Raw genomic sequence first — 19,663 nt, forward strand, 5'->3', positions numbered from 1 at the left:
TTTTTTTTTAAAGCTACACGACTTGTTATGAGCTTAACATTAAACAGAAAGTCAGCGGACACTGAGTTGAAGTATAAGACATAGCTCATATTTTGTTGTCACACGTTGAATGTCAACGGTGTTTGCCAAAATGTTTGTTCTTATTCGGTCTGGTTACTACCGTTTACGTCGGAACCGGTGCCATATTGGTACCTCGTTTTGGTGCCCAACCCTTGGTCTAACAGTGCGGCTAACGTCACCCTTGGGACGTAATCTTGAAATCCCTGAAACAAAATTTGGGAAATTTTAATTTGGAAAATCGGAGGCTTAAATTTACCAGTGAAGAAATACAGAAGCTTTGTTAAAATAAGCAGACGACTGTCTTTGTCGCTGTGTAGTCAGCAAGGGAAGCTAAACACTGTCACTTTCACAATAAAAGCCCTGACTGCAGGCTATAAGAATGAACTTTTCAGAGATAGAAAACAAACATTATCACTCACATCTTAGATTTAGCATCTGATTAGCCACTCGCCGGCTGATCGTTTCTCCAGAAATGAGGTGGAACATTTGTTGACATGAATGGAAATTTAGCAGTTGTTGACTCAAGCCTGTTTGACACCATATCTTGTGTCAGTTTACCTTCAGTCCAGACAATAAATAACACATCATACCATTCTTACAGTAGCCATATGGTTGATTAGCATTTTCCTGAATCGACTGGTGTGAAAACTAACAAAAGCCAAAGGTCGTCCAAAATACAGTTTTTAGCCACCAGACCTCATAGAAAAAAAGGAAAACCACCCAACAGCTGCTAAACCAAAACACCCAGAGGAAGTTGTCAATGATTGAATCCCTTTTCTAGTCCACGTCTGACGCGTCGTTGTCTGATAGATGGTAATTTGAACCTTTGACTCGAATGTATTCCACTTGCCGTCCCTCGTCTGAATCTGAAGCCCCGCAGGAGCACAGCTGGTTTTCAAACAATGCCTCGATCTCCTCCAGTCGCCGACTCTTGGTTTCTGGCAGAACCCCGAAGATGAAAACAGAACCCAACAGGGCCAGGGTGGAGTAGAGGAAAAACACACCTACAAAGTCCAAACAAGAGAAGACAGTGTGGAGTTACCATACCAACACCTCACAAACACACAAAACATGTTTTACTCACACCCAACGACTCACAAACACATTGTGTGTGGTTTGCTCATATAAAACATCATTCAAAAACCAATGCATTTACTTTTGCAAATAAGAAATGTACCTATCAAACAAATACAGCATGTTTTACACCAGAAGTCACCAAGACGGTAGCCCTCATAGACCATGTGAGGGGCCAATGAGCTCCATCTAAAACCTGACTTACTTTCCAGGATTCAAACTAACAAATATAACTACATTTAAGAGATGTAGTTAGTGCTTCGTAAAGTTAAATACTGCTGACAAAATTCTAGTATTAAATTAACCACATTGTAATGTTTATTTTATTCTGAAACATTGCAACAAATGTTTGGAAGTGTTTAAGATCTGGTGGTCAGTGGTACAGTATGTTATATATAATATGACATATATATATCAGATGTATTTTTATGAACGCAATGTGGTTTTTCTATCAACTTTAAGGAAAACAAATTAGGAAAAATAAAGTGCTTCAATCCAACTTTATTTATAGAGCGCAAATTACAACAATAGTCATCTCGAAATCGCTATCAAAACATGAAATTCTTAAGATAAAAAAAAAAAAAAAAACAACCTTCATTCTTATCTTAGCCTCTAATTAAAGTGAAACTGTGAATATGTAGTATTAAGAAAGTTATTTTCTAACTGGTCGCCCTTCGGACTACACAGTACCTGTGACGTAGCTCACTGTTTCAGAAAGGTTGGTGACTCCTGTTTTACACATACAAAGAAATGTTTCTTCAAACACTAAAAACATATCTTTCAAGAACAAAAAAACTATTTTACATCTATGAAAAACTGTCACGTGACTTTTGGCACAATCTCACCCCTGTCACGTGACTTTGGCACTTTCTAAGAAACGTCCTGTTTTGTACTAGTAGGATATTGGGTAACACTTTACTAGAGGTTCTATACATACGCTAACATTACACTGTCATAATCTTCCATTAGCATGAATGAGGTGTCATGAAGGCTGTCATTAAGCTGTCATCAAGTATCGTTCACTAAATTATAACACCTTTTGCTAAATTATAACACCTTTGGAGCTATGTATTTGAGGTAGGTTGAGGGATCTAGTGGGGTATAGACCCTACAGTCCCACTACATTTATGTATATACAAATAGTCTGCCCATGCATGCATGAATATATATATGTAAGTGTTTGTGTACATGTACTGTATTTATGTATTTTCTCATGCCAATAAAGCTGTTTTGAATTGAAAGTTAGGTAGGGTTAAGGTTCGAGATGATAGGGTAACAAACGATACTTGATGACAGCCTTCATGACATCTTATTCATGCTAATGACAGGTGTCATGTCATAATAATGACAGCGTAATGACAGCCTATATGTATAAAAGTGTTACCGGATGTTGTTTTGTAATTGAATAAATGTGTAAAACATGCTGTATTTGATAGGTATGGTTCTTATTTGCAAAACAAAATGCATTAGTTTGTTAAGAATGTTTTTTTTTTTTTTTTTGGGTGAGTCGTCGTGCTTGAGTGAAGCATGCTTTGTGTGTTTATGAGGTTTTGGCATGATTTTAACATATTGCTACTAATTTATGCACAACACAGTTAGTCTGGAAAATAATGACAAACTGTCTCAGACATTCTATGTGACCTGCCTCCTCTGTTTGGCTGTGTTTTTTACGTCTGAAGTATGAGTAATTGTGCATTGTTAAGAGATACAGTACAGCAAAATGAAAACTGCATAACATGACAGAAACATGAGCTCCACAAGGAGTGACAGCAGCGTAATGAGATTTCCTGGATCCACTTCAGCTTGTCACAGCACCGTGACATTTCCTGTTCCACTAACACGCGCGTTATACTCACAACACACAAGTTTGGAAAGTCGACGCCAATTTTGTGTATTTTCTGACCTAATGTGCTTTTTCTGTTCTGGCTGAATGACTGTTATGAAGCAGATGGATGGGTTTGCAATTGATTGTTCAGCTACTGCATCTCAGGATGCCTCCACAATCACTGGTGATGTATTGATAACCAGCTTTGCCAAAGGTCAGCTCCTCCACTGACTGAGGATTCATAGAAGCCGTTAGACAAAGCTGCCAATCACTACCTCCTGGATGGGATCAATGTAGAGTAAGCAAGCTCCATCGATACAATGGGATGAGAACTCCCAGTCAGCCAGTCAGTGGTTCACTATTAATACGACGCGGTCAATAAACTCACCGTAGTAGGTGAGATACTGAGCCAGATGGAGGAATGTGACAGACACCACCACATTAAAGGTCCAGTTGACTCCAGCAGCGTAGGCGTTCCCAGTGCTGCGAGCCCACAGAGGGTAGATCTCAGAGTTGATGGTCCACGGCATCGGGCCCATCCCTGATAAAAAAAAAAAAAACATCTACAACACGTGATGGTTCAACTAAAAGTACTGCTTTAATAAGATGGAGGATAAAAAAAAACTGCTTGACCTTTCTTGAGAATCAGAGGATGATGTGTGCGTTTCCTGTGGCTTAAATACTTTAGAGGAAAAAACCTTTTTGGAATATATTGACCTTTACCTGTGTGTGAATGATCAGTTACACCAGGGCCAGAACTTTTTTATTTTAGTGCAACCAGCCAATGTTGTACAATTATGCAAAAATACTTAGTAACACTGTAGTAACAAGTTTTATACATACTATACACTGTCATTATTATGACATGACACCTGTCATTAGCATGAATAGGGTGTCATGAAGGCTGACATTAAGTGTTGTTCATTACCCTAAGCCCTGTCGCTACACAACTCCACTAGATCCCTCTACCTAACCCAAAAAAATGCCAACATAGCTCAAAAGGTGTCATAATTTGGAGCACGACATGACGCCTTGCTGTGTTCACACCGAATGCGTCTTCTGCGGCCCCTGGACGAAACGTACCGCAGGATCCGCAGGATCAAAAAATGTCTCCATTCGCTTCATATGCGCGTCTGAAGCAAAGCCCCGCCCACCAGCGACACATCCAACTTGGTGAGTTTTACTGCCTGCTGAAGCGAGGAGCTGCACTCATTTTTCTCCTCTCATAAACATAAACCACCAGTGAAAAAAGCTGGTGTGATTAGCGGCTAATGCTATCCTAGCTCAGCGCTACAGAGAGAAGTTTACCTGCTACTACCACCTCCTCGCTGATTCTCCACCACGCCAAATGCTTCCTAGTCTGGTCCTGGTTATAAAGGCTCTGTCATACAGCTCCAGGTGGTCACACACAGCTTCTACTCCATGGTTGAATGGTTGAACAGACCGGTGTCCGTGTTGACGGCCTGACGTCATCAAAGACTCTGATTGGCTTTTGTCAGGCGAAACAGTTCCAAGAGTTCAATATTTTCAACTATTGCAAATGTGCAGATATGCGTAAAATCGGGAGCGCGCTCACATGGCCAACGCACTTGACGTGCGGATCGGACCGCACTGCAGCACTGGTAAGATTGTGCATCTGGGATGCATCTATCCATTTACTTTGTATGTAATCTGGACGTACGGACATTTAGTGATGTATCCGGTGTGAACGCAGCATTTTTAATGCTAATGACCGATAATGTCAGCCTTATTTATAAAGCTTCAAGTAAAGTGTTACTAAACACTTTGTATGTAAGAGAGGTTTTTATCTAACAGAGCAAGTCGAAGCATTCACTGATACCTCAGTATTTAGAATACCGGGTCTGTTTAGTTATTTTTGTTGCTATTTTGTATATTTTCCTCTCATTTCATGTTATTGTAGTCATTATGTGAATGTATTTGGGCCATGTTGTGTATTTCTGTTATCACTATATATATATATATATTTTTTTTTTTTTGTCATTCTGTGTACTTTTTCAATTCTGATATGATACCGATATTACAGCCTTGGGTATTGGCCGATACGATACGATATCATCATACATACTTTTTAATACTTATTTTCCAGTGTGGAATGTTAGAAAATGCTTGATTATTAGAAAAACAGACCCATTTATTATAAAGCAATGAAATACATATAATTAACCTTTTAGAATAAGAATATTCTACGATTTATAAAATAGATAAAAAAATAAAATAGAAGATATTGAAAAAATATATCCCAAAAACCAATATATATTATATCTGATATTTTACATTCAGTCCGATAAAATCCGATATTCATTTTCTGGCTGATATCAGACCGATATCCGATATCAATATCGCATCGGGACACTCTGAGTATTTTTGCTGTTGTTTTGTAAGTTATGAGTCATTTTGTTGTCATTGTGGTTTGGAGTCATTTTTTAATTTTATTTTTCAGGGTTTTTTTCTATATAATTTTAGTTGTGTTTTTGGAGTAAATTTGTACCTTTTTGTTGTCCTCATTGTTTTACATAATTTGTATGTTTTTTTTTTTTTAGTAATGCCGTGCCTAATCTTTACTGTTTTGTTTGTTTCTGGATTCATTTTGCTGCTTTGTCAGTTTGTTTTACTTTGTGGGCCGAACAACATAAAACAAGGGCCACATGGGGCCCACAGGCCACCAGTTGCCCATACAGTGCATTGGTAAGTTAAAGAGAGGTAAATCCAGTTCAATAGACCACTTAATGGCCCACGTCACTCGTGACGTGGCTGGAGGCAAAAACAGGAAACGCCGCTGGCTAAAGCATAGATATATATAAACACTAGATGGCGCAAGCGGGATTCGCCAGCGTAGCTCAACGGCGGCCATCTTACCTCAGACAAATGACATTCTGACATACTGCACGGTAGCAGTTGGAAGGTGAGTGATCAGCTTAAACAAAATTACCATTAACTTGATGAAATATTTCAAAACGGTTTGCCTTATTACAAACCTTATTATATGACATAGGATGTTTGTACATGTTGAAATTGCCGCTTACCGTTTGAAAATTGGTTGAAAATTGAGCAAGTTATAATTATTTAAATAGTACATGTACCATTGACATTGATGTAATGAGTGGGGCCAGCTGTCTGAGGTAAGATGGCCGCCACGTTGCTACGTCGCTCCCCATTGTCTAACAGCGTGGGTAAGTCATCTAGTGTTTATATATATCGATGGTGGTTTGCCTCCAGGCTAAGCCCCGCCCACCAAAATACATCACAATGTTTACAAACAATCAAATGGTTTATAGCAGGGATGGGCAACTCTATCACAAAAAAGTAACTGTATCTGTTCCGAGGGCTATGATCAATATTCATGTCAGCATTTAAAATAGTTGTTTTTGTCAGTTTTTAATCATTTTGTGTGTTACTGGAGTCATTGTGTGTGTTTTTGTTTTTTTTTGTGGTTGTGTTCTTGTAATTTTGTATTTTTTTTTTGTCACTTTCATTCATGTTGTCGATTTGTGAGTTTTTGGGGTCATTTTCTGTATTATTTTTGTTGCTGTTTTTCTGTATTTTTCTGTATGTTTTTTTTTGTGGTTTAGTAGCCATTTTGTTTGTTTAAGCGGTTGTCGTGTCTGTCTTTGTGCCTTTTTATGTGTTTTTGTGTACTTTGTGCATTTTGCTGTTGATTTGTGTGTTACTTTGCATATCATACTTCTTCAAACTTCTTGAAATACAACTTTGACACAATATTAGACCAAGGGGCCCAGGGGCCACATGTGGCCCCTGGGCCGCCAGTTGCCCATGTCTGGTCTATAGTGTTTTTAAATAATAACATAATTGATATGGGCAACTGGCTCCATTTCAATCTGTCGGTTTAAAATTACAGGAACAACGAAAACACACAAAAAAAAAAAAAAAAAAAAACCTTTGTTATTTCCTGTTTTGAAGATCAAGTCAACATACACTTTGATAATGTAACATTCACTTCACACAATCACATTTTAGTGCATGGACCCTATTGTGTGAACAACTGTCCGTCTCTGACATAAAATATGAACGTTTCCTTTCAATAGACGACATAGTAACAATTAAAAACATGACTAATGTAGTGCAAACGTCGACCATCTGTGCTCACTATAGCTCATCAGCCTCATCGTTTCCACCTGTGTCTCATTCTTGTATTCATCCATGTGTTATTTTCCTCAGGCCTTCCAGCTGTTTCTCTGTTCCTGAGTCTAAATTACTCCACATGTGTTTGGATTTCCAACATTTGTTTGGTGCCGTTCCCAGACACACATCAGGCAGCTTTGAACCACATTAAATAAACAGGATTTTTTTTTTTCTCCAATTCCGAGCAACTCATGCACTAAACATCTCATTTTACATTATTTTTACATTTTAATTTCAGTTCATCACATCTACATTGGTCCTGACATTTGATCTAATGTGTCAAACTCAAGGTCCGGGGACCAAATCCGGCCATTTAAAGCATCCAATTCAGCCCGCAGGAGAAAGGAAACATGAATTATTGTAGAAATGACCAAATAATCAAGTTGTAAATATCTCATATTCACCAATTTAATGCAACTCCACAATATTTTTAGGGGCATGTATTTTTTTCCTTTGTTTAAATCACATAAATGCAGTCATTTTTAAATGCAAATTGTGGGGAAAAAACCCCACAATATTTCCACCGATCATGCATTTTCTCACAAAAAATTCCACAATTGCATTTTAAATTATGTGAAAATGTTTTGAGTGAAAGAGAAGCATCATCTAAGAGAGTGAGTTTGGACATTCACTGGTATTCACTGACTAACAGGGCAGTGTGGGGGCCAAAAAAAGTGGTCGTCTGATCCGAGGGCCACAATATCATCTCAGCATTTAGAATAATGGATCTGTTTAATTATTTTTGTAGCTTTTTTGTATATTTTTCTCACATTTTGTGTGTTTTTGTGTCTTATTGTAGTCACTATGTGCATTTTTTGGGTCATTTTGTGTATTTCTGTGATCACTTTGTATATTTTTTTTTTCTCATTTTGTGTATTTTTTGCTGTTGATTTGTAACTTAAGAGTCATTTTGTTGTCATTGAGTTCTTTTTTTGCAATTTCTCACAAAAAAATCCACAAATTTACTCTAAATTTCACAAAAAATCAGGAAGAAAATGAAGCCATTTTTAATTCACCTAAAATCTCGTGGCCTCACCTGAGATCCAACTGGTCCGTATTTGGCCCCTGAACAAAAATGAGCCCCTGATCCATTGCATCAAATGCTACTTTTTAGCGACTAATATTAAACAGGAATGATCCTAACTTATAAGTAATGGGTTTTGATCATCTTCACGTCCTTGCTATATCTTACCAGGAGCAAATGCTGCCAAGTAGAGCACCAAACCCAGTAAAACCAGCCAGGAGTAGGAGGTGGGACAGTAGTTATACGCCCAGTAGGTGTGATCTCTCATTAAAGAGGAGTTGGAGCATCTGGAAGAACAAAGATATTAATAACTTTTGGCTTTTGTGTTTTTTTTTTTTAATCACTGGTGAGATTGCACTTGAGCTCTATTTGAGATGTATCCTTTCATACTGGTTTCTAACCACATGCTCCACCTGTGCCGCACTTGAACATCCTGTGACTCACCGGCCCCACGCTGCGTGCTCGGTGGAGGCCATATTGACTGGTACACAGGAGGAGGTGAGCAGCGCTGAGCTGTTCTCCCGGTAACAGAACCCACAGCCAGGGTCCAGCATGCACTGCTCACACAGCCTGTACGCCAAAACAGCAGAGAACACACATTAGATATTACTCATGACAACACAATCCATTTGACAACCAGCCAGGATCCATCCACACACAGTTAGCTGACTTTTTTTTTTGTTTTGTTTTTTTAGATGATAGATAACATTTATTGGTGTATTTTTTTGAATTCTTAATTTTTGAAAGGTTCAATGACGTTTTACACATAAACAGTCATGTTTAAATACATTAAAAAAACAGTAATAAAAAGGAAAAATGACTTGACTTTTCTTGTTTTTCCAATTTTTGAGTCTTTTACTTTAATAACTATTTACAAGTGAGGACTGTGCACACATATAACATACAAATAGATATAGAGACATTTCAGCAACAAATTGTTTACACATTTATGTTTGACCAAAGCTGGGTAAACCTTTCTGTTTGTAATCTGAGGGAGAATGTGATTTTTTTTCATGATATAAATGTCACTGACTATGTTTTCAGGATGCAGCCAGTGTCTGGTTATAGTCTTTTTACCTGCTGTTATAGGAATGTTAAGCAAGTACTTGTTGAAGTTCCCTGGATAGAAGTCCACCTTTCCAAAGAGAAATGTTTGAAAATTGAAAGGTATCATCACATTAAATATGCTCTCCATCTTTTTGTGAAGAAGTGACCAAAAAAATCTTAGTTGGCGGGCGTTCCCAAAAAATGTGCTGATGATTGGCGTCCTGACTCCCACACTGTCTCCAACATTTTCAGTCTGATCCTGAGAATGATTTCTGTTTTGGAGTAATAAAATATCTAACTGAGCATTTCCAAACAAATTCTCTCCATGTGAGTGAGTTGGTCCATTCTTCCTTTGAGATAATAACATTGTCTTCTTTTTCCCCATTTGTTTTTGATGTATTCTGTTGAATTAGATGTTTTAGCTGCCAAGCCTTTATACAACCTTGCTTCCTCGTTTCATGTCTGATTTGTATCCTGCTATAAATTCTTTCAATATGGGTTTTTCTGAATCTAGGGGATGGTTTTCGAGTGTCTTGTCATAGTAGTGGCGTAATTGTAAATATCTAGAATGATCCTGTCGTTCAACAGAATATCTATCTTTTAAGGTCTGGAAGCTCATTAAGTGATTCTTATCAGTAACTGAATACAGGGTTGTAATTCCTTGAGCGATCCATTTTTGGAATCTGGAGTCTATTAGTTTGAAATTTTGCTGTAGATTGTGTTCCTCCCTGATGTCCCTCCAGACCTTTAACTGACATGTTATCCAGGGGTTTTGTATATCATCTATAACTCTTGCTAAATCTTGATTTGCTAGTAGTGCCTGGATTGGTTTTTCCTTTGTCAATGAGAGTTCTATTTCCTTCCATCTCGAGTTGTAGTCTTTATTGCAGAAGTTTAAGAGTGGTTTTATCTGGGCTGAGTAAAAACAATCTCTTAAATTTGGTAGGGCCATGCCCCCTTTGTCTTTTGAGAGTTGTAAGGTTTTAAACCTTACCCGGGGTTTTTCGTCTTGCCATATGAATCTTGAAATCATCCGATCCCATTCAATAAATAGTTTTTTGGTCATTTCAATTGGGAGTGCTTGGAACAAAAAGAGAAATTTAGGTAATATATTCATTTTTACAGTTTCAGTTCTTTGAATATGTCTAATAAATGGGTTGCAATTCCACCTCTGAATATCCAATTTAATTTGTGTCAAACGCGCATCATAATTCAATTTCCCCACTTAAGTTATTTGTTTAGGTAACTGCACACCTTTAACATTGTCTGAGCCCATTTCATTTTAAATTTTCCTTGTAATTGTTTTCGTTGGAACAAAATTAAATGTTAATATTTGGGTCTTTCCGCCCTGTCCAGGGTGTACCCCCGCCCAGCGCCCTATGAGAGCCGGAGCTTGGCACCGGCAGACCCCCGCGACCCTGTTAAACGGGAATAAGGGGGTATGAAAATGGATGGATGGATGGATTTGGGTCTTTCAAACATTGAGCTTATATCCTGCATATTGTCCAAAATATTCCAGAATGTCCATCAGATTAGTGAATGATTTTAAAGGGGACATATCATGCTAAATCCACTTTTTTTTAGCCCTTAAATGCATTTTGTTGTATATTTAGAGTGTTTAGAAGTACAGAAAAGTTCAAATTAGTCTCTTCAGGTGCTCCGTAGATATCTTTATATTCTGTTTTGCTCATATTTTTCAATCTGTTTCGATTTTTCAATTCTCTATTACATTTTTTGAACTATTACATCACAGTATTTGCAGCAGAACTGCCAAATTAGTACATCAACTCCAGGTCCAACACTTCGAGCAATCCGCCATTTTTATTTCTCGCTTTTATTTTGTAGTCCAAGCTCCAGGATGCCGAAGTTACGAGAGGATAAGTCAAAATGTTGGGTTGTTGGATGTAGTAACCCACACGCTTCATTACACCGTCTCCCAGCATCAGAACCTTTTCAAAGTGCCTGGTTGAGTTTTATTTTTCACGGAAATGTACCCACATCTGTGGGTAAGGTCATTATTGTGTGCGCGAAGCACTTCAAGGATGACTGCTTCAGCAACCTCCGCCAGTATAAAGAAGGATTTGCCGAAAGACTTTGTCTGATTGAGGGTTCAATTCCTTCTATCTTTGGAGAAGACGAACAGAGAACTTCGGTAAGCTGTAAATAACGCTAAAAAGTGTGATAAGACGTCCCTGTCATTGTTTAGCAGTTGCACCGTCTTCAGACTTCATATGTTAGCGCTGTGTGCTCGTTCTAGATCCTTGATGATATGGCCTACGTGATTTAATTTAAGTCTAAAGTTTTCATTATTCATTTCATTTTGCCGTTTCTGTCTTTGAAAAGACTATTAAAATGCATTTCGTGACGTTAGCTTGGCGCTAGCGTTAGCTCGGTGCTTGTGTTAGCTCACTTGTTAGGGTTCTGCAGGTTCATTATCTTCATTTTCATCTCGCTCCACTGGGTCAGACTCTGGCTGGAACATGTAAGGCTGGATGGACAAGTCTTCTGTTGTTGACATTTTGTAAATAACGTGTGAATAAAAAGTTTCTGCGCCGCTAAATAATCGTATCTCTTCTATCAAACTACAAAAATGGCCGAACAGGGTGGAGTAGAACCGAGTGTCACCTCTGTAACCTGAAGAGGGGGCGGGGTATGAAGTGTCGCATTGGCATTTAAAGAGACCGCACCAAAACGAGTTTCGCTCAGAAGCACATCAGAAAAGGGGTAAAAAAGGGGTCTGTGGAGCTATAATAATGAGGAATTCAGACCCAAGCATTGCAGTTCCGCTTTATATAGACCACAACTGTATGATTTATATGTAAAAAGGAAGGATTTAAATGCATGATATGTCTCCTTTAAAGGTTCCGTCAGATATACCAAAACGTCATCAGCGTATAATGCGATTTTATGCTGTTCATCCTCAATTAAGATGCTTTTAATATTTTCTGCTTGTCTTATCCATTGAGCCAATGGCTCGATGTAGAGAGCAAAAACTAATTGCGACATTCCACAGCCTTGTCTCGTTCCTCGTTCTAGTTTCATTGCATCTGACAAATACCCATTGATTTTAATTCTGGCAGTAGGATTTCCATACAATGCACTAATTCCATTAACAAATTCTTTAGGGAATCCAAATCTTTCCAGTACTCTGTATAAAAACTTCCAACTGACAGAATCAAAGGAATTTTCTGCATCCGAACCGACCAGCAGGACCGGTCATTTCTGTTCTCGTATATGACTGACAATGTGTAACGTACGTGTTATGTTATCATGCGTTTGTCTCTGTGAAATAAATCCTGTCTGGTCGGTGTGGATAAGCTGAGGAAAAAACCTCCTTTATTCTCTCCATTAGGATTGTTGTATATAACTTATAATCATGATTTAAAACTGAAATTGGTCTACTCTAAATGAAGCGCATTCTTTTCTATCTTTTCCTTCTTTAGGAATGACAGAGATAATGGCCTCCCTCCATGATGGTGGCATTTTCCTTTCTTTTAGAGCGGCATTGAATATTTGAGAGAGAATCGAGACTAAATCATTTCAGAAAATTTTGTACCACTCTGATGAGTAGCCATCTGGACCGGGTGATTTGTTTGCTTTTAATTTTAGTTATGGCATGTTCAATCTCTTCCTTTGTAATATCTGCTGTGAGTACAGTCTGTTGGTCTTCGGATAATGAAGGTAAATTTAAGGGTTGCAATAGTTTTTTAATTTCTTGTTCATCTTTTGTATGTGGTTGTGAGTATAGTTGTTTGAAAAGCTATTTGCGTGTCATTTTGTGTATTTACCAAGGTCTTACAGTCTGGATCTCTTATTTTATTAATTGTTTCTTTCTGTAGGAACAAAAATAAATTATTTCCCCCAGTTAGCTGACTTTTTATTCAACACTAGAAAAAGTCAATATAGGCAGAGGTGGACTGGTCATCGTCCTGGTGGGCAATGACCTGAAATGGGTCGGTCTAGTCCGCTACGTTGTTTGTTTTTTTTTTGAGTTTTTTCGAGGGAGTGGAGGCAGACATGGTAATAAGTGGCTAAAAATGGTCCAAACGTGGCAAAAAACGTAGCAAGACAACAGTGAAAAGTGACTAAAATGGGCCATAAGCAGTCAAGAGAGGCCAAAAAACGGGCACCAGGGGGAACCAGGTGATATGTAACGGATAAAGGTAGCTTAAATGGGCAAAATGTGGCAAACAATAGTGAAAAAGGGCAAAAATGTGGAACCAAAAAAGGAAAAATGTAGGGTAAAATGAAAAACAAGTGGTATTTATTGGGCAAAAGTTAGCTTATTTGGATTAAAGTAGCCAAAAAAAAAAAATCAAAGAAAGGACAAAAATTTGACAAAAATGTCAAAAAGAAGGTGGTGCAAACTTGGGCCCAATAATGTTGAAATTACTCATTTTCCAGCATAAAATCTGTGGCCCACTTGAGATTAAATTGCTCCGTATTTGTCCCCTGGACTAAAATGAGTCTGACACCCACTACTCACTATTCAATTAAAAACATCATTAAAAAACTAACTTCATCTAAAGCTAAAACAAGTGTAAAACATGACTTATGAATGCTTTGTATCACGGCCAACCTGAATGAAGAAATACATTTATAGTGTAAAACAGTGGTTCTCAAATGGGAGTATGTGTACCCTAGGGGTACGCTAAGACACTACAGGGGGTACTTGAGAGTGTGTAAAATTAACAAATAAAACCACTAAAAATACAAGAGTCAGTCTTGGTCCCACACCAGGCAGGAGATGTCCGTAAATAATAAAAACTATACATATATTCAGGAGGCACTACAATACGGTTTTATTTCACTTATTTACAACATAAGATTCTTTAAAATGTGTGTTATCATTATGCTCTATAGTTGCTTTTTCATTGTATTCTAAGCAAAATGTTATGGTTGATCCAAGGAGGTACATGGGACACAAAAAGTTGAGAACCACTGGTTTAAAACAAAGTATTTTCTTTCTATTTTTAACAGTCGTAAACCAAGAATAGAAACTAAAACGTGTTCTAAATGATATAATGTGACAAATGCGAATGAAATGAAGATGACTTACTGTGTGTGTGTGTGTGTGTGTGTGTGTGTATAATGCACTGATTGTTGATAATGAGAGGATGCTGATGCTAATGCTGATGCCTCTCCTGATGCAGCTGTGGTCACTGAGGGTATGTATGGGCTCTTTGGAACACAATGAACCTAACGAAGCACTTCCTGTCATGTAGTAAAAGCACTCATGTCTTCAAATGACCACCTCGTGTAGGTGTGAGTGTGTGGTAGTGGTTAGTGACTCCATTAGCTGCTGTCTGGTGTGATGATGAAAGACTGTAAGTGTTTATGATTCCAGCCTTTGTGAGACTATAGATGAACTCCATCTGACAGGGTGCTGTGCTTGGTTTAATGTGCGGACATTACATAACATTAAATAACCATAAACTATTGTGATTTGGTACTTTGACATTCCTGTCAAACTGAAAGCGTGTGCACGTTTGATTATTGATCTAGTAAATCTAAAGACAAGCCTATAGTTCATTCTAACCAACTCACACAGTGATCAGGTAGGGTATATAATACATATATAATACATTTCACTCAAGGAAAGCTTAAAGAATATGACAGCATTTCACTGGATGCAAAATACTCCTGCAACTGTAATACCATGTTATAGCCACAAGGAGGCAAGTATTACAAATCACGTGTTAAATGTGGAGAAACCAACTTTAAACGTTGTTATATATATATATATATATATATATATATATATATATATATATATATATATATATATATATATATAATATAATAATATAATACAATACCATAATATATAGGGGTGTGTACTACCTGGCATCTGGCGATACGATTTGTATCCCGATACATAGGTCACAATACGATACGATATTTCCCAATATTAAAAGTCTTGAACAATGTAACTCCACCTTCGCTGAATGTCGATGTGCTCCCGTGGCCGGTAGATGCCGATTTTGTTGCGGCTAAGATCAACAACCGCTCAATCCACTGTTTTTTATCCCGACAAGTTTGCACTGAGCTCGTTCTCTGTTCCAGTCGGCTTGTTTTCCCAGTGCATCGCTACAAACAACAGACTTTTTTACTTGATTTTATTTCGTGAACCTTTGCATTTGATGTCGCTGTTTTTATCATCTCCTAGTCACTGTGGTTTTGGCACTTAAAACGTTTGTACATTATGTACATTATATTAAAAAGGCAGTGGCTATCCGTACGGTTGCCGTATCAATATACCAACATTCTATTCGTACGTAGCGCCCCTCATTGGCCAGTTTAACTCTAATCCTAACCCGTCAGTAAGACTAAACCTAACCGTAAGTCAAACCCTAATCCTAAAAATTGTTGCGATATAGGGTTGTAACCTAACCCTAACCCTAAAACGCTACGTATATGTACTTCGGTAAACGTACCAATAGCATCGGGGGTTGTCCATACGGTAAACGTACAAATAAATACTTTCTATTAAGAATGTCATTTTTTTGAATGAAAAGAGTTTGGGAAAATTTTTTAGGTGAGATTAAATGGCGATTAATTAGATAAATTAATTACTGATCACAATTAAGTAATCTCTCCATTTTGAATCTCTTGACAGCACTACGGTAACTATAACGTGTCGCGAACTCAGTATATCATCCCACCTCTAGTAATCATGGATTGATTTTGATTGGTAACAATGTTACTGATCTATTCTCAGTGATCAGCCCTAAAAACCCTGAGATTTACTACTCACTGGTACTTGGAGCAGGTGGAGTTGGCCATGGCAGGGTCCAGTGTGTGGAAGGTAACAGGAGGACTGTGCTGCGCTGACGTCAGGAACCCAATAGCCAATAGACACAAACTTAAACTTGTCCCTGTGAAGAAATGTCACTTTGTCATGAGCAGATATGGGCTCACACTTTGGTTTGGATGTGCCAACGCTGAGCTTTTTACCCATTATGCTGCCCAGTGTGAGCTTCCTGCGTCCCACTCGTTCCACCAGCCACACTCCCAGTAGTGTAAAGAGAAAGTTGGTGAGCGTGGTGATTCCTGCCAACCAGATGGCCAGTCTGTCATCCCGCACTCCCGACATCTGAAGGATGGTGGCGCTGTAGTACCTAAATGACAAAAATACAACAATCATAATAATTAAAACTGGAATTTTTGACAAAGCTTGTGTGAAATGCGTAAAAATGAACCATCCACCAGTATGTGACAAATCAAGGGGTCCTTACAGGGGTTTCTCTAAAACAGTGGCTCTTAAACTTTTTTGGCTCAAGTATCCCCTTTGTCCGACTACAACAGAGTTTGCTCAGAATACTATGAAAGAAAGAACTATAGAGCATAATGATGGAATAAATTAGTGACAACACACATTATAAAGAAACTCATTGTAAATAAGTGGAATGAAAAAAGTATTTAGTGTCTGCTAAATAGATTTATTTCTACAGTTTTCATCATTTTCTGTCATCTCCCTCCCATTGTGTTACCAAGTATGACCTCATGCTCTTATCAAGATCATTTCTATCATCATTTTGTGTCGTTTTGTGTCTTTTGTTGTCGTTTGTCTGTTCTTTTTTTATTATTCAGTTTATTTTTCTCTTATTGTGTGTGTGTTTTTATTATCGTTTTTGTGTGTTATTGGTATTATTTAAATGATTCGCTTTCAGTGTGTGTGTGTGTGTGGTTTTGGTGTTGTTTCGGTGTTTCTTATGTCGTTTTGTACGTTCCTCTGTTATTTTTTTGTATTTTGCAGTAATCCTGTGTATTTTTTTTTAATCTCATTTAAGTGTGTCTTTGATGTTGTTTTTGTGTGTTGCTGGTAATATTTAGTATGATTATCCTTTTTTAACTAAAAATAAACATAAAACCCTATATTTATTTCATACTTTCATTTGATGATTTTCCTCTATCTCTAGTACTCCCTGTAGTGCCATCGCGTACCTGTACCCCCATTTGAGAAACACTGCTTTAAAACACAAAATCTTTTGATCTAGGAATATATCTTATGACATCATCAAGCTACTCAAATAGCTTTGTCAAGCTTGTTTTTGTATCTTTTGATGATTTTAGGAAGTCCAGCATTAAAAATGTGGATTATATGATAGTTTAAATAGTACCTGTTTCTTGGTATGTGGGTTGACATCATGTAGTGAGATATGACGCTACACGCCACTACCAAAGGCTGCCTCTCCACTATGTAATTAGCAATCAGCTAAGAATAGTCCTCTCATTCACTGTAATTACACTTGAAGCACCAGCACCATGCTGCTATATGTAGGTCAATTTCCTCCAATTTTCATCAACGTACCCCTGACAGACTGCAGTCAATGACACAAACATTCTGGTTCCCAGAAATATTGATAAATCTTTAGTATCAAAATTCTATACAATCATAACACCTAAGCAATTCTATCTATAAACATTGATTGGCTTAAAAAGTGTTATACAAAAAAAAGAAAAGAAAAATATCCAGTTTTGCAGGAGTGGGGAAAAATGTTTCTCCTGTGAGCAGGAAGCCTATAACCTGCTGTGTTTCATCCTAAATCTAGACTATATACTGATTACAGGACACACACATACACACAATCACTGCGTTCAGCCTGGAAACTACACCCGATAATAATAAAAAGGATATAAGAAAAGGATAGATTGAGTAATTCCTTAGTTTTCATCAACAAGTTTTATAGAAATAAGTTGTTTTCGTCAGTAAGAAAACTGCTTGAGAGCTTTTTGTCAAGAGGACAAACGCTACTTGGTTGACACTTTAATACACTAAGGGACGGATTCACAAAAGGTTTAGTGGTATTAAAACGTGTGAAAATGTCACTCCATGCGATAATAAGGAGAACAAAGGGCAGGGAATCGGGAGCGCGCGTGAGCTGCGCCCTTAATTCATTTAGCGCATTTCCTCCTAATAAATATGCATAGTTGGCGGATCTCCCTGGGGGAGCAAAAATATGGGAGGGGAAAATGCAAATAAAGTTACGCAGGGAGAGCGTTGCGATTCATGACATCTGGAACTGCTTGCGGTGATGGTTTTAGTACCAGAAAAGGAGGTGCAAACACACACACAGAGATCATCGCTGCAGTAAATGTGGACAGAAAGCACAGCAGAGATTAACAAAAGGCTCCAGTTGTGTGTGTGTGTGTGTGTGTGAGTGAGAGAGTGAGAGAGAAAAAGAGGGTCGCTGTGCGTAGAGATGGATATATGAATATGACCATGGATCGATATCGCTTCGGACTCACTGCTCCACTCATCTCCTTTCTCTCCATGTTTTAACCGTCAAAGTCTCGTGTCGTGTTGATGTCAGGCCAGAATCTGCAGATCAGATGCGTAATTTACGCATGATCCCTGATGGCACAGTGGTGACATATGAGAGTGTGCGTGACACAGCGCTGCTCAGACCTGCGCTGGATGATGGTCAGTAGTTCATCTTCAAAGAATGCAGACTGATCGACAGACTGCGTAGCTGTATTATTTTTTCTTTTAAAGAGAATGTGAATCTAAAATTAGGCCCCGATACACGGAAATACCTCACATGCATGTTTTGAAACAATAACACATATTTAAATGCTGGATTCCCTGGAAAATAGGAAAGTGTAAAGCAAACAGACTCATTCAAAATCTCACGCTGCAGAATAACAGGGTTGTGTGAGATTTCATGCAAAACTTAATTTGGTGGTCTTTAAAGGACTAAAGCCTTATTTTAATGTTCTGGGAGCATATCACGCAGTTCCACAATATTTTTCTTGTTTTTACAAATTAAATAAATACAATGATGAAAAACACAGTAGTTGACTCGATTAAGTCATTTTAACGACGCAATGGAAATAAAATGGAAACGGGTAAACTCGGAAACGGAATTGATGAAATTTTGAAACAGAAAATCAGAGTTGACTGGAAAAGCAGAGAACTGGGGATAAAAAATACACAACGTTTCATAATTAATTAAATTGATAGCCACAGTGAACGCAGAGGGAGACTCCTCCACACAGAACCCTCCCAGATGTGTGGGGTACGGAGGAAAGGACGTGTGTTAAATACACACTCATCACTTAGACGATCCTCGAGCTGTTGTTTAACCCCAACTCCTGTGTTTTTTTTAAGACCATTTGTCTTGAAGTAATTGAATGTGTTCATGTCCCTGCCTCACACTTTGAAATGATTGATTTTAGCCCATTTTTATTGCCACTTATTCACAAAAACACAATAAAAAACAGCACAAACAACTGATAAAGGTCTTTCATCCTTCTATTCCCTCCTGATAGTGCAACATTATTAAATTTACACTTCAGCTTTTAGTGGAATTATACGGCTGGTTTGTGACTTCAATCAAACGATAGCAGCATTTCAGAACAAGGGTCAATCTCAAGCATTTATTGATTGTGATTGAACATGCGTACTTTTTCACTATTTTTCACCCATCTCTATTTGTTCTAAGAACCCCCAAAACATAGAGCTTTAT

The 19,663-nt window shown here is 37.9% G+C and overlaps 1 protein-coding gene across 1 annotated transcript in view; it reads right to left on the reverse strand.

Moving 5' to 3' along the window:
* Nucleotides 1–809: 809 nt before the first annotated feature.
* slc2a13a (solute carrier family 2 member 13a) overlaps nt 810–19,663 on the reverse strand; it is a 113,362-nt gene continuing 94,508 nt past the window's right edge. The window contains exons 5-10 of the mRNA XM_028450045.1: nt 16,149–16,312; nt 15,949–16,069; nt 8,589–8,714; nt 8,313–8,431; nt 3,348–3,500; nt 810–1,064 (exon numbers count right to left, since the gene is read on the reverse strand). Of these exons, the coding sequence (XP_028305846.1) occupies nt 838–1,064; nt 3,348–3,500; nt 8,313–8,431; nt 8,589–8,714; nt 15,949–16,069; nt 16,149–16,312 (910 nt within the window). The 3' untranslated portion in view covers nt 810–837. The remainder of the gene's footprint in view (nt 1,065–3,347; nt 3,501–8,312; nt 8,432–8,588; nt 8,715–15,948; nt 16,070–16,148; nt 16,313–19,663) is intronic.

This window comes from Gouania willdenowi, chromosome 6 (assembly GCF_900634775.1).
Source record: "Gouania willdenowi chromosome 6, fGouWil2.1, whole genome shotgun sequence".
NCBI lineage: Eukaryota > Metazoa > Chordata > Actinopteri > Blenniiformes > Gobiesocidae > Gouania > Gouania willdenowi.